General features: G+C 44.4%; 1 protein-coding gene across 1 annotated transcript in view; it reads left to right on the top strand.

Moving 5' to 3' along the window:
- The window catches only part of LOC125450682 (paladin-like), a 115,355-nt gene that overhangs the window by 16,870 nt on the left and 83,648 nt on the right, over positions 1-14,837 (top strand). The window contains exons 6-8 of the mRNA XM_059645028.1: positions 3,974-4,134; positions 5,669-5,744; positions 6,712-6,860. Of these exons, the coding sequence (XP_059501011.1) occupies positions 3,974-4,134; positions 5,669-5,744; positions 6,712-6,860 (386 nt within the window). The remainder of the gene's footprint in view (positions 1-3,973; positions 4,135-5,668; positions 5,745-6,711; positions 6,861-14,837) is intronic.

The raw sequence follows: 14,837 nt of genomic DNA, 5'->3' as shown, positions 1-14,837 counted from the left end.
TGCACTTTTTCATGGAGGATTTTAGAGTGCCCTTGTTAGTGTGTTGGGGCTCACTTACTCTGTTCAATCACCAACAGCACTTATATCAGGGGCTATGTGTCGGGCTTAAAAATAATAGAGCCTACCCAGCGGAGCTGATTTAGCATGGTTAATACTTTGATACTGGGGATGTTGATCTAGTTTTCCCAAAAGAAATCCCTACCATGTGGAAGCAGGCCATTTGGTTCATCAAATCCACACTGACCCTCCAAAAAGCTTCCCACCAAGGCTCACACCCACAATCCTGCATTTCCCATGAATAACCCACACACCCCTGGACAATATGGGGCAACTTAGCATGGCCAGCCCACCTAACCTGCCCATCTTTGGGCCGTGAGATGAAACGAGAGCACCTGGAGGAAACCCACGCAGACACAGAGAGAATGTCCAAACTCCACACAGGGAGTCACCTGAGGCTGGAATTGAAGGCAGGTCATTGGCGCTGTGAGGCAACAGTGCTAACCACTGAGCCACTGTGCTGCCCCTCTGTAAAGAAAATAGAAATCTGAATGTGAACACGGATGCTTGCCTATTATTGTGCCATTGGGTGGCACAGTGGCATGGTGGCTCAGTGGTTAGCACTATTGCCTCACTGTGCCAGGGACCTGGGTTTGATTCTAGCCTGGGGTGACTGTGTGGAGTCTGCACATTCTCCCGTGTCTGTGAGGGTTTCCTACCACAGTTCAAAGATGTACATGTTAGGTGGATTGGCCATGCTAAATTGCCCACAGTTTTCAGGGATGGGGAGGCTGGGTGGATTAACCCTATGAAATACAGGGTAACAGGGCTAGAGTAGGCAGGAAGGAAATCTGCTGTCTCCACCTCATCAGACCCACTTGAGACTCCTGACCCAGAGTGATGTGATGTGGTTTGATTCTTAATTGTTCTTTGAAATGGCCTAGACAGCTAGCTTGTACAAGAACAAAAACAAAGTTGCTGGAAAAGCTCAGCAGTTCTGGCAGTATCTGTGAAGGAGAAAACAGAGTTAACGTCTTGAGTCCGGTGACCCATCCTCAGAACTGATGGTGGCTGGGAAAACATCAGTTTATGTACAGAAAATAGGGAGGTGGATGGGGTAGGGAGTAAACAATGGGATAGAGCCCAAAGAGAGAGAAAGACGGTTGGACAGACAAAGGAGTTGCTAACGATTAGGCTGGGAGGGTGAATAGTTGTTAATGGGGACTGTTAGTGACAAACAACAGGTGTGTGTAGTGGCAGGCTATGTGGTAACAAGGCCTGGTATGTGGGGTGGGGAGGCGAGGACATGAGAGAGTTTAGGCCCCAAAATTACTGAACTCAATATTGAGTCTGGAGGGCTGTAGGGTCCTCAAGCGGAAAATGAGGTGTTGTTCCTCCAGCTTGTGTTGAGCTTCACTGGAACACTGTAGCAAACCAGAGACAGAGATGTTGGCCAGGGAGCAGGATGGTGCATTGAAGTGACGGGCAATGAATAGTTCAGGGTCTTTTTTGCGAGTAGAACGTAGATGTTCTGCAAAGCGGTCACCAAATCTATGCTTCGTTTCCCCAGTGTAGAGGAGACCACATTGTGAGCAGCGAATGCAGGAGACTAGATTCTGGGAAGAGCAGGTGAAGTGTTGCTTCACCTGGGAGGTATGTTTGGGCCCTTGGACACTGGGGAGGGAGGAGGTAAATGGGCAGGTGTTACATCTTCGCCGGTTACAGGGGAAGGTGCCATAGGGCTGTGGGGAGGTGTTGGGGGTAAAGGAAGTGTGAGCCAGGGTGTCCCGGAGGGAACAGTCCCTGCCGAAGGCGGACAAGGGAGGGGAGGGGAATATGTGTCTGGTGGTGGCATCTTGCTGGAGGTGGCCGAAATGGCACCTGATGATCTTCTGGATGTGGATGCTGGTGGGATGGTAGGTAAGGATAATGGGAACCCTATCGCTGATGCAGGAGGGAAGAGAAGGGGTGAGGGAGGAAGTGCACGAGATGGGTCGGATCTGGTTGAGGGCCCTGTCGACAACAGAGCTGGGGAATCCTCAGTTGAAGAAGAAGGTGGACATTTCGGAGGGTCCCTTGTCGAAGTTGGCCTCATCTGAACATATGCAATGGAGATGGAGCAACTGAGAGAATGGGATGGAGTCTTTGCAGGAAGTCGGGTGTGAGGATGTATAGTCCAGGTAGCTGTGAGAGTCAGTGGATTTGTAATGGATATTAGTGGCCAGTTTATCCCCAGAAATGGAATCAGAAAAGTGGAGGAAGGGAAGGCAGGAGTCAGAGATAGACCAGGTGAAAGTGAGGGCAGGGTGGAAATTAGCGGCGGAATTGATGAAGTTTTTCAATTCCAGACGAGAGAGGGAAGCATCACCGATGCTATCATCGATGTATCGGAGAAAGAGTTGTGGGTGGGGCCGGAATAGGACTGGAACAAGGAATGTTCCACGTACCACATGAAGAGACAGGCATAACTAGGGCCCATGCGGGTACCCATGGCAACCCCGCTTACCCTAAGAAAATGAGAGGAGTTGAAAGAGAAGTTGTTCAGGGTGAGGACAGGATCGGCCAAGCGGAGGAGGGTGGTGGTGGGGATGGGTCAGGTCTTTGCTCCAGGCAGAAGCGGGGAGCCCTTAGACCCTCCTGGTGGGGAATGGATGTGTAAAGGGTTTGCACATCCATGGCAAAGAGGAGGTGGCTGGAGCTGGTAAATTGGAAGTTTTGAAACTGGCGTAAAGCATTTGACGAATCATAGATGTATGTGGGTACGGATTTCACCGAGGGAGATTGAGTCAAGGTAGGAAGAGGTGAGTTCTGTGGGGCATGAGCAGGTTAAACAATGGTCTGCCTGGACAGTCCTGTTTGTGGATTCTTGGCAGGAGGTAGAAACGAGCTGTGCGGGTTTGGGGGACTATAAGCTTGGAAGCGGAGTAGGAAGGAAGATCACCGGATGAAATGAGACCCGTGGCCATAGTGGATATAATGGCCTGATGTGCATAGGGGGCCATGGTCCAGGGAAAGGTAGGAGGTTGTATCTGAGAGCTGGAGTTCAGCCTCTCCAAGGTAGAAGTCAGCATGCCAGGCTACAACAGCACCACCCTTATCGGCAGGCTTAATAACAAAGCCAGGGTTAGATCTGAGTGCATGGAGTGCAGTCAGTTCGAAGGGAGATAGGTTGGATTTGTTGAGAGAGGTAGAGAAATTGAGGCACATCGACAGTTCTCAATGAAGGGATTGAGTGCAGGTAAAAGGCCACACTATATTATAGGAAAGATGTGGATGCTTTGGAGAGGGTTCAGAGGAGGTTTACCAGGATGCTGCCTGGACTGGAGGGCTTATCTTATGAAGAGAGGTTGACTGAGCTCGGTCTCTTTTCATTGGAGAAAAGGAGGAGGAGAGGGGACCTAATTGAGGTATACAAGATAATGAGAGGCATAGATAGAGTTGATAGCCGGAGACTATTTCCCAGGGCAGAAATGGCTAGCACGAGGGGTCATAGTTTTAAGCTGGTTGGTGGAAAGTATAGAGGGGATGTCAGAGGCAGGTTCTTTACACAGAGAGTTGTGAGAGCATGGAATGCGTTGCCAGCAGCAGTTGTGGAAGCAAGGTCATTGGGGTCATTTAAGGGACTGCTGGACATGCATATGGTCACAGAAATTTGAGGGTGCATACATGAGGATCAATGGTCGGCACAACATTGTGGGCTGAAGGGCCTGTTCTGTGCTGTACTGTTCTATGTTCTATGTTCTATACTCATGTACGAGTATGTCAATACATGAATCAGGAGCAGAACTAACCCATTTTGCCCATTTGAATCAGCTTCTCCGTTCAATAAGTTTGTACAAGGGCAGCTAGGAACTGAGAAGAAATTGCTGGCCATTCCAGCAATGCCTACATCCAGTACATGGATTTTAAAATTTATGGTTGGAATCCTGAGAACGTTACACAGGGAAAGTAATCTTTCTGTTTCTGATATGCGTAGCTGCTGGATTTCGCCGCCTTGAGCAACAAAACTTACTTTCTATACAATGATACCGAGCAATTTGTCGCTGAGCCTGTCCTGAAGAAAATTGAGAATGAAGATGACGTTCGCTTATCAGAAGAGATCTATAGGTGCCACATCTTTACGATGCCATTCTTCAGGTGTATTTATTCATTCGTATTCCTGGCACAGCAGTTGAGATTCACAGCTGACCCAACTTCACTAGCTTTCCCTGATACAATCCACTGACATTGTTGATGACTCTTTACCAGTCTTTCCATTGTTTAACCACACTTCTCCTGTGTGAGGATGTCAACACATGAATCAGGAGCAGAACTAACACATTTGGCCCATTAGAGTCAGCTTCTCCATTCAATAAGATCATGGTTGATTTATTTGTGGCCTTAACTGCGCATTCCCAACAGTTCCCACTCAATTCACTGTTTCGTCAAGAATCTATCCATTTTGTCTTTAAAAATGTTCAGTGACTTTGCCTCCATGCTCTCTGGAGAAGAGAATTCCAAAGACCCTCAGTCTTCAGAGAGTAAAATTTCCTCCAATCTCCAAAGAAATGAAAGATTTCTTATCTTTAAATCATATCTTGAGTTATAGTCTGCCCCATGAAGAGAAAAGATAAGACTTTCTCTTTTGAAATCTGTGCTGATGATGTATTGTTACATTTTAATCTTTTCCCTTCCACTTTTGTTATGCTAACTGATATATAATTCTTTGGACATCTCTCTTCCTAAATACAACATTAGCTATCTGGCATTATATCTTTTGCAAATTAATTGTTCAAAAGTGTAATAATGCTTCAATTGTGGCTTCTCTAGGCTCTTTTAAAATGTGCAGAATGGCCTAGAGGCCATTTGCATTTGATTAGTTTTTTTTAATATGTGTCATTTTTAAAAATACCTTTACATCATTTCCGTTCTCATCTTCCAAAATCATAATCACTTAATCTGCCTCCATGGTTACTGTTGAAGCAATGTACTTATTTAGTATTTCTACCAGTTCTGTGCCTGTCATTTTATCCTGATCATTCCTTCGTGGCTCGATACCCATTATGATTTTACTTTTAGTTATAACATTCATGCAGAGTTTTTTATTTTGTTTAATATTTCCTGATAAATTATTTTCATTGCTCCTAACTGCCTTCAGATTATTTATTTTCAACTTCCCTCCAAATCTGCTTGGATTCTCCTTTGTCATGAGCATACTTGTGCCCTTGTAATTAGCCTTTGAATTTTTCTTTGTTCTTTTCATTTTATGTCAGCATAGCTCATTTGGAATTATGCCCATCTCTGAGTCAGAAAATTTAACCGAACTCCAGGACTTGTGTGCTTAACCATTCAGGGTGAGGACCCTTGCAATGTGAAGGGGTGCCATGATTTGAGTAGGACTACTTACCTGCTCTAGTTTTTCAAGTGGATGAAAAAGGATCCCACAGCACTACAAATATCTAACCTACTCCCCCCATTTAATCAGCTTCAAAAAGAACAGTTTGGTAGATTCATTCTATGTATGGAGTCTTGACACTATGGCAGCCATTTTCCTAATAAAAGCGATCAGAGAAACGCAGTGTGAAACACTTTAGCAATGATTAAATGCAGCTTTATTCTAGCCCATAAATAACATCGTTGGCCATAACGCAGCTGACGAGGTTAACAATATGTTCTGCATATTTTCTCCCAGATATAAACGGTTACCTCTGCTGGTTGATACTAATCTAGAAGAAGCAGACTTTGATGTCTTCATCAGTACAGTCAGGGTAAGTTGGAGCAAAGACATGGGCTTGAAAATTAGAACAATTGGGAAAACAACAATACAGTTGGAAGGGAGCTTTTGTTTATTTATTTATTCATTCAAGGGCAACGAGAGATGGGCAATAAATGCTGGCCAGCCAACGACGCCCGCATCCTACAAATGAGTAAAATAAAATCCAGTGTGATTTTTCAAAATTGTAAGATCTACCATAATTGGTTGAATGGCCACCTTCTGCATTACAAGGTTGTAGAGGTGCAGCCTTGTTTATTTTTAATGTTTTTCATACAATACCAAAATATAAAAGCATGCTCAGCATTTCATGCATCTGTTGTCCTTTGCAACACATGCCAAATGGCACAAATGAAAAATGAAAAATAAATGACAATACCTCAAAGCAGAAAATAACCTAGCTGAACCTAGTTTGAGTTTACACTTGAACTTTGTCCATTCATTCACGAAACAAGTTTTTCAAATAGGACTGAGATTTTCCACGTGCAAACATATTCTGCAACAGGGTCTGAAAGTGGGGCCCAACCTCATGTCAAGGCACCAGATAAGCTTCATATTTTAATGTGTTGGCAGCAGGAAAACAGTGCACAGAGGCCTTCTGCAGCCTATGGTGCTGCTACAAATAAAGTTAAAACCATGGGAACAGGAAAGCCACTGGAGTTTACCGGGCAGTCTCCCCATGTGGCGAAAACCTGTCAATCACGCAGGGTTGGAGTTGCTGCCAACTGAGCAATTCATTGGCTTAATTGGCTGCCCTCAATACTGCTGGACTCTGTTCCCAATGTTGCTGGTGCCATTTTATGAAGCATCTTGACTGCAATCTCCAGAAGCTTGGTAAAATTCAGCTCATCGTCTTTCTCTATATTGGAACACCAAGTGGATTCATGATTTAAATAGTTTGGTGTCTGTCTTACTCTGTGTTATTTGAATATTATTTGAACATGCATCTTCTGATTTTCCAGGAATGCCCAAGCATCACCTTCAAAGATTGCTGCAAGCCACCTCCTGCCCTCCTCTTTAACTGTCAAACTGGAGTGGGACGTTCCAATCTTGGAATGATAATAGGTGCACTGATGACAGCTCATAGAACAACATTTCCTCCATTGGAAAGGTAAGGGATGAGAATGGGCTGACATTGTGAAAAATAGTGACTGAAATATGAGACTATACTGCATCAGTTCTTCAATCAAAGAGTACACAATTTCATATATATCCTAGAACATTGTTGACCTGTATAAATCAAACCATAATAAATGCTGAAGTGTGGCCGCATTCTTTGAGTTGTTACAGAAATCCTTCTGTTATTCATTACATGCCACTTCCATGTACAGAAGAGGCACATTCCATCTACACTAGACCTTTGATAGCACTTGAGCTTTCACTTGAGTTTGCAGAACTGTCCGACAAATTTCAATTGCAACAATACTTTGCAATTTTTGCAGACCCCTTCTGAAAGCACCAAGCAATGCCAATCTTTTAACTAAGTAGAAAGACAAGGTGATATGATTTCTCTTATGTAGAATTTATCAATCAATGTCTTTGCTGGAAGCAATAATTCTGGTGAGCTGTGGGAAAGTAAGAATTGAGTTTTGTATGCCGTGGGTTTCTATCCCTTTGCTGATACATTCCCCCTTTCTACAACTGCATTTGGTCAGGCATTATAGCCAGGACCTTAGGGAGCTCGTAGCCTAAACAAGCGATAGTAGATGTCCTTAGGCTGCATCCTAAGACAAGGTATCAGTTTTATCGAGTTTCACAGGGGATATCTCTTGTGAGGCTTAGGGACTACTGTCATCCCAAATATACCTTGTTAACTACCTATGACAATGTTCTCATTTGATGCTGTCTTGATTCTCCCACTCTCCTGGAGCTGGAAATACTTCTCAATGTCAGGATATCTTGGAATCTCTGTTGCTGGTGCCATCTTGTGCACCTGTTCAAGCACTGTTAGTCTGGAGCTGCCATGTGTGGCTCAAGACGTTTGCCATGGACATGGCAGATCAGGGAAAATTGATATTCGCTTTGCAGACAGGGACTGGATGGATGGGTGATGCAAAGGAGAGATGTCGTCTTTCCCAAGAATGCCAGAGAAAGGAGAATGAACTTCTCTGCCCTGCTAGAGCTAAGAACTGTCATTGTCTCTCTGTTATCTCACACTAGCACTAACTCTAAGGCACATCCTACTGAAACTCGACATCTACTATTCTTAATATTTCATTTAACAGTTACAAAAGGGCGGTACGGTGACTCAGTAGTTAGCACTGCTGCCTCACAGTGCCAGGGAGCCAGGTTCGATGCCAGCCTTGGGTGACTGTGTGGAATTTGTACATTCTCCGTGTGTCTGCATGGATTTCCTTCAGGTGCTCCCGTCTCCTCCCACTGTCCAATGATGTAGATTAGCTGGATTGGCAATGGGAAATTGCCCACAGTGTCCAGGGATTTACAGGCTAGGTAGATTGCTATGGGAAATGCTGGGATGGGTCTGAGTGGGATGCTTTTTGAAGGGTCACTGTGGTCTTGGTGGACCAAATGGGCAGCTTCCACACTGCAGGGACTCTATAATTCCATGATCCCACTCACTCTCTCATATCCATTTCATTCTTCCTCACCAATAACCCTCCATGGTTTCTGTGTTGCCTACTCACTCACTTGGGACATGTCACCACCTTTCTCACTTTACCCCTCCTGCACTAGCACCAACAGCTCTATCACCAGATGTCATTGAACTCAACCCTCTATTCCTCTCATTCTACGAGAAACGTCCCACAATAGAACTGAAAGAGTAAAATATGGGTGGTGGAGAGCTCAGAAATTGTCTCCTCACCCCTCTTGAGGGAAAGAGCCTGATTCCAACTCTGATAGTCTGGCCAAGTGCTTGGACTGATATTGGAGAATACCATTTACACACTGTGCTGACAACTCCCAGTTGAAAGGTGTTTCCCTTCACTTGACCAAGGACCATTTGCCTTAGACTGTGAGCCATGATTGTTTGCTTGAAGGGTGTGCATGTGCTCATTGTTTATGCTGCTGGCACATACAATCTGGTATGAGATTGGCATAAGCAATAGGACCAGGAATAAGCCATGTTTCCCATTGAGCCTGTTCCAACATTCAATAAGACCGTGGCTGATCTTTTTGTGGGCTTGTTCCCACTTACCCACTCACTCACCATCATCCTTTTTACTGTTCAAAAATCTATGTATCTTTGCCCTAAAAACATTTCACAAGGTCGCCTCAACTGCTTCACTGGGCAGGGTATCCCACAGATTCACAACCCTTTGGGTGAAGAATTTCCACCTTGACTCTGTCCTAAATCTGGACCCCTTTTTTGAGGCTATGTCCCCTAGTTCTAGTTTTACCTGCCTGTGGAAACAACCTCCCTGCTTCTATCTTTTCTACTCCCTTCATAATTTTGTATGTTTTTTACAATGTGGTACGGTGGCTTACAGCAACGTGTTCAATTGTAGCTGTTTAACTGGTGAAATAAACTTTTTCAGACCTGTCACTGAAAGATTGCTGCTCATCCAGCACTACATTCATTAATGACATTGAGTGTTCCCTTGACTGAAGATAATCAATGAAAGATTCAGAAGGCTGCACTGTTCATATCAAAAATTATTCTCCTTATTTGTTTCTTCTTGCAAATTTGCTGAATTTTAGCTTCTGATCTGCCTTTGGTGATAACTGGACTGTTTTCTAGACTTGACAGTTCTGTACGTTTTCTTTGCACACTTGTTGGACTTTTGGTTTGGTCATAGAATGTTGGTGAATCATAGCAAAGTCACTCATTTGTCATTTTCTTTTGGTTCAGTTCTCTGTTGATTTGCTAGCCCCTTTTCTTCTCGGTTATAAAAAACATTTATTTTCTGCCATTCTAGGTAAGCACAACAGATTCTTCCTTCTTTTTGGGTTATGTAGTGCAGGAGGCCCAATGGAATCATCTACTAGTTGTTCCTTGGCCAGTTAGTCAATAACAGTTTGTTTTTGGGCACGGTTGCATTCTGGGCAGTGGAAAACTCTGTCGACATGCAGGTTAAAAATTGAAGATTGTTGATCACAAGCAGCATACACATTTTCAAGTTTCTTATGCATGTGGATGTGTCATAACAATGCAAATGGTTGATGTTAACTGATTCAGTAATTGACTGCGAAAATATAAATGGAGAGTAGGCGCTTTGGAGCTGGAAGACTGAGCAGTTAATGAACTCTAGCCACAAAGAAAGGTGTTTTGATTTCTGGGGATTAATTTGATTAATGGGGACTGTCACTAACACCCTCCCAGCCTGATTGTTAGTAACTCCTTTGTCTGTCCGACTGTCTTTCTCTCTCATTGGGCTCTATCCTATTGTTTACTTCCTACCCCACCCACCTCCCTATTTTATGCATATAAACTGATGTTTTCCCAGCCATCATCAGTTCTGAGGAAGGGTCACTGGACCTGAAACGTTAACTCTGTTTTCTCCTCCACAGATGCTGCCAGACCCTGCTGAGCTTTTCCAGCAACTTTGTTTTTGTTCCTGATTTACAGCAGCCACAGTTCTTTTGGTTTTTATTTTGTTCTGATTTCTGTCTCACTGGGTGGTTGGATACGGATTGACACTATGGTATGAGTTATAATATGTTCTTTAAGGTGAGTCATTGTGGCTTGTTCTAGTCTGATGAGAAAGCCATAATATATTCAAAGCTCAGGCCTGAATTAAAGTGACAGTGGAAGAATTGCCCACCACTGACTGTTACCACCTACTCCCCATCAGTTTTGTGGGTGGTTTAGCAGTGCAACAAAATGGCTGCGTGGATCAGTGAGAAACGGAGATAGTGAGTGAGTAAGTAATTTGAATCACTGACACAAATGTCCCATACCTGGGGGGAGAAAGGAATGTGGTGAGAATATTCACCCTCTTCTCTCCATCACAGCAATTAAGTGCTAGAGAAGCAGGTCCATAGCACCCTTCTGGACTGGTCACCATTAAAAAAACTTAAGTGACCAATTAATTGGCACTAAAAGGCCTCAACTGACCACTGACTTGACTGTGACAGGCTTGGCAGTTGAGAAAAGTTATGTTCGCAACAGTGCAACCTGGCTGCTGCATTGTGTGGTTGGGGGCAAGCCCACATTTGCTTCAATATCGTTTCCAGTGGGGACAGAGATGGTAGAACAAGGGGGTGACCATTTTAGGTCACCAGCCTGCCCCTGCCGCTGACCCCTAACCCATCCCAAAAACCTCATAGCAAGATATGTGAAAGAAAAGCGTTTACCCTTTCAATATTTAAGCCCCTTAAAACAAGGCTTTCAGCAATGATCATTGGAACCTTTCCACCTCTGGTCAGTTGACAGCTTCTGGCAGGATTGGACCTCAGTAGTGAAGCCTGTGATGTGATAGTTTTCCCATTAATCAGTTCTGAATTATCTGAATTTAGCTTGGTCCACTACTTTTTCACACTGGTCAAGGTGGGATATCAGTCACAGCTCCCAAAGATAACTGCCCTTACACTTTTAAAACACTGGTTGTACAGGATCTGAATGGGTTAATACTAAAGTATCATAAGTATTGCCTGCGGCAATGATATCAAATAGACCAGTGGGCAGAACATCTTTGGACAGGGGTAGTCAACATGTCGATCATAAGTGATTGGTAGCTCACCATACATGAATGAATAGCTCGTATTAGATTGCAAAAATAACTAATAGGTTTACAAATAATTTCCCACCTCAAGCTAACTAACAATTTGTAACTTTGTCCCTTCCTGCATTATCGCCACAATAAATTGGGGCCTCATAATTGGCTAAACGGTGGCGGGAAATTATCTACCTTTTATGACATCATGAATATAGAGGCAGGTCTCTCTATGAAAAGCTGAATTACACCTCACTTTCATGAATAGTGTGAGAATGATTTTTGTCTAAAAATATGAAAGAAAACTGGTTTTGTTTAATCCGCACTGTGAGAGATGCAGTCTGAATAATAAACAATGTCAAGTGGCAATTTGCAACATTGCTCAAGCAATTTGAGAGGGATTTTCCTGCAGGAATCAGCCTGCAGTCATCAAAAGCAACTGAACTAAAAATTACATTGCAGTGATAACCACCACATCACCTAAGAAAGGTAATACAGCAACTGAGGCATGAGTTTCAGTGTTTCTCACTATTTGATCAAGAACAAGGCAACCTTTATAAACTGTGCAATTGTGATGGGTGCAACGATTATGATGGCTAAATCCTTGTTCTGAGATTTCAAAACCAAGCCTGAAAGTGTGTCTGCCACCTCAGACATGGAGATAGGAGCAAACATCATGGCAAGAATGCTTTCTTTCATATCAGCCATCGCGACAGAGCAGTTGCAGAGGGATTTATAGAAGATCATAGATCATAGAATCCCTACAGTGTGGAAACAGGCCATTTGGCCCAACAAGTCCATACCACCCCTGCGTACAGCATTCCACCCAGACCCATTCCCCTAATTTCCCATGTCTAACCCACCTAACCTAAACATTACAGGCAATTTAGCATGGCCAATCCACTTGCCCTGCACAGTTTTGGACTGTGGGAGGAAACTGGAGCACTTGGAGGAAATCCACACAGACACAGGGAGAATGTGCAAACGCCACACAGACAGTTTCCCAAGGCTGGAACTGAACCTGGGTCCCTGGCGCTGTGAGGCATTAGTGCTAACCGTTGAGCCACTGTGCCGCCCTACTCCACACAGCCCAAGGCAGGGATTGTTCCCAGGTCCCTGGTGCCCTGAGGCAGCAGTGCCAACCACTGAGCCACTGTGCTGCCCTAAAATGAATGCATTTTTAAATTCAATATGTTGAATTAGCCAACACAAGCTATATAGCACATTTGGCAATGTTGGTTCGAATACAGGCCATGGTGAGGCCACACCTGGAGCATTGTGTGTAGTTTTGGCCTCTTCATTTGAGGGAGGACATTCTTGCTATTAAGAAAGTCTAGCGAAGACTCACCAAACTGATTCCTGGGGTAGCAGGACTGTCATATGAAGGAAGATTGGATCGATTGTGCTTCCACTCACTGGAATGGAAAAGAATGAGGGGGAATCTCATAAGAACATATAAAATGCTGACGGGTCTGGACAGGCTAAATGTGGGAAGAATGTTCCTGATATTGAGGAAGGCCAGAACTATGGGTTCACAGTGTAAGAATAAGAGGTAAGCCATTTAAGACTGAGATGAGGACAAATTTCTTCTCGCAGAGAGTTGTGAACCTGTGGAATTCTCTCCCACAAAAAGCTGTTGGGGGCAGTTCACTGGATATATTCAAGAGGGAGCTGGACGTAGTCCTTGTGGCTAAAGGGATCAAGGGAAATGGAGAGCAAGCAGGAGTGAGATGTTGAAATTGCATGATCAGTTGTAATCACATTGAATGGTGGTGAAGGCTCAAAGAGCCAAATTGCCGACTTCTGCACCTATTTTCTATGTTTTTTTTGAATGGTATTTGAAGACTTCAACTTTATAGACAAATTCTCAACATTGTTGCCTCTGAAACTGGAGGAATTCATATCTATTGATATCAGTCATTATTTTGCAAAAAGTGGCAATAAGAACTGATGATGTGCTAGCATCAATTGGTCATCATGCATGTTTCATTGCAATGTGTAAAGCACACCCTCATTTCCCTTTTCCTTGAACTACCATTGTATCATTCCTCAACCAACAATTTGTGCAAAAGTAATGAGTTTTGCCACTTTATGTCTCTTGTAGGTAGAATAATTAATTTGATTTGTGCAAATCCCAAATATCGCTGACATTTCAAATTATTTAATGATGAGCTATATTGGTTTATGATGACCGTTAGCTGCTCACGAGAGTTATAGGGTCACACACCATGGAAATGGGCTCTTAGGTTCACCTCGACCAAACTGAACTAGTCCCATCTGCATGTGTTTGGCCCATATCCCTCTTAACCTTTTCTATTCACGTACCTGCCCAAATATCTTTTAAATATTGTAACTGTACCTGCACCTACCACTTCCTCTGGCAATTCATTCCATATACACACCATCTTCTATGTGAAAAAATTACCCTTCCGGCCCCTTTTAAATCATTCCTCTCTCAGCTTAAACCTATGCCCTCTACTCTTGATCTCCCCTACTCTCGGAAAAGACCTTTACTATTCACCTTATATGCACCTCAAACCTCTTTTATAAACCTCTATAAAGTCACACCTTAACATCCTACACTGCAGGGAAAAAGGACCCATCCTTTCTACCATAGATAACAAAGTTTGGAGCGGGATGAACACAGCAGGCCAAGCAGCATCTCAGGAGCACAAAAGCTGACGTTTTGGGCCTAGACCCTTCATCAGAGAGGGGGATGGGGAGAGGGTTCTGGAATAAATAGGGAGAGAGGGGGAGGCGGACCGAAGATGGAGAGAAAAGAAGATAGGTGGAGAGGAGAGTATAGTTGGGGAGGTAGGGAGGGGATAGGTCAGTCCAGGGAAGATGGACAGGTCAAGGAGGTGGGATGAGGTTAGTAGGTAGGACATGGAGGTGTGGCTTGAGATGGGAGGAGGGGATGGGTGAAAGGAAGAACAGGTTAGGGAGGCAGAGACAGGCTGGGCTGGTTTTGGGATGCAGTGGGGGGAAGGGCTTGAAATGGACATCTTTAACTAGCTGGTTGCCTGAGATGGAGACTGAGAGGTCCAGGAAGGTGAGGGATGTGTTGGAGATGGCCCAGGTGAACTTGAGGTTGGGGTGGAAGGTGTTGGTGAAGGGGATGAACTGTTTGAGCTCCTCTGGGGAGCAAGAGGCGGCGTCGATACAGTCATCAATGTAATGGAGGAGGAGGTGGGGTTTGGGGTCTGTGTAGGTGCGAAAGATGGACTGTTCCACGTAACCTACAAAGAGACAGGCATAGCTGGGGCCCATGTGGGTGCCCATGGCCACCCCCTTTGTCTGTAGGAAGTGGGAGGAATCGAAAGAGAAGTTGTCGACGGTGAGGACGAGTTCAGCTAGGCGGATGAGGGTGTCGGTGGAGGGGGCCTGGTCAGGCCTGCGGGACAGGAAGAAGCAGAGGGCCTTGAGGCCATCTGCATGCGGAATACAGGTGTATAGGGACTGGACGTCCATGG

Source organism: Stegostoma tigrinum, chromosome 3 (assembly GCF_030684315.1).
Source record: "Stegostoma tigrinum isolate sSteTig4 chromosome 3, sSteTig4.hap1, whole genome shotgun sequence".
Classification (NCBI taxonomy): domain Eukaryota; kingdom Metazoa; phylum Chordata; class Chondrichthyes; order Orectolobiformes; family Stegostomatidae; genus Stegostoma; species Stegostoma tigrinum.
This window is presented reverse-complemented; position numbering and strand designations above follow the sequence as displayed.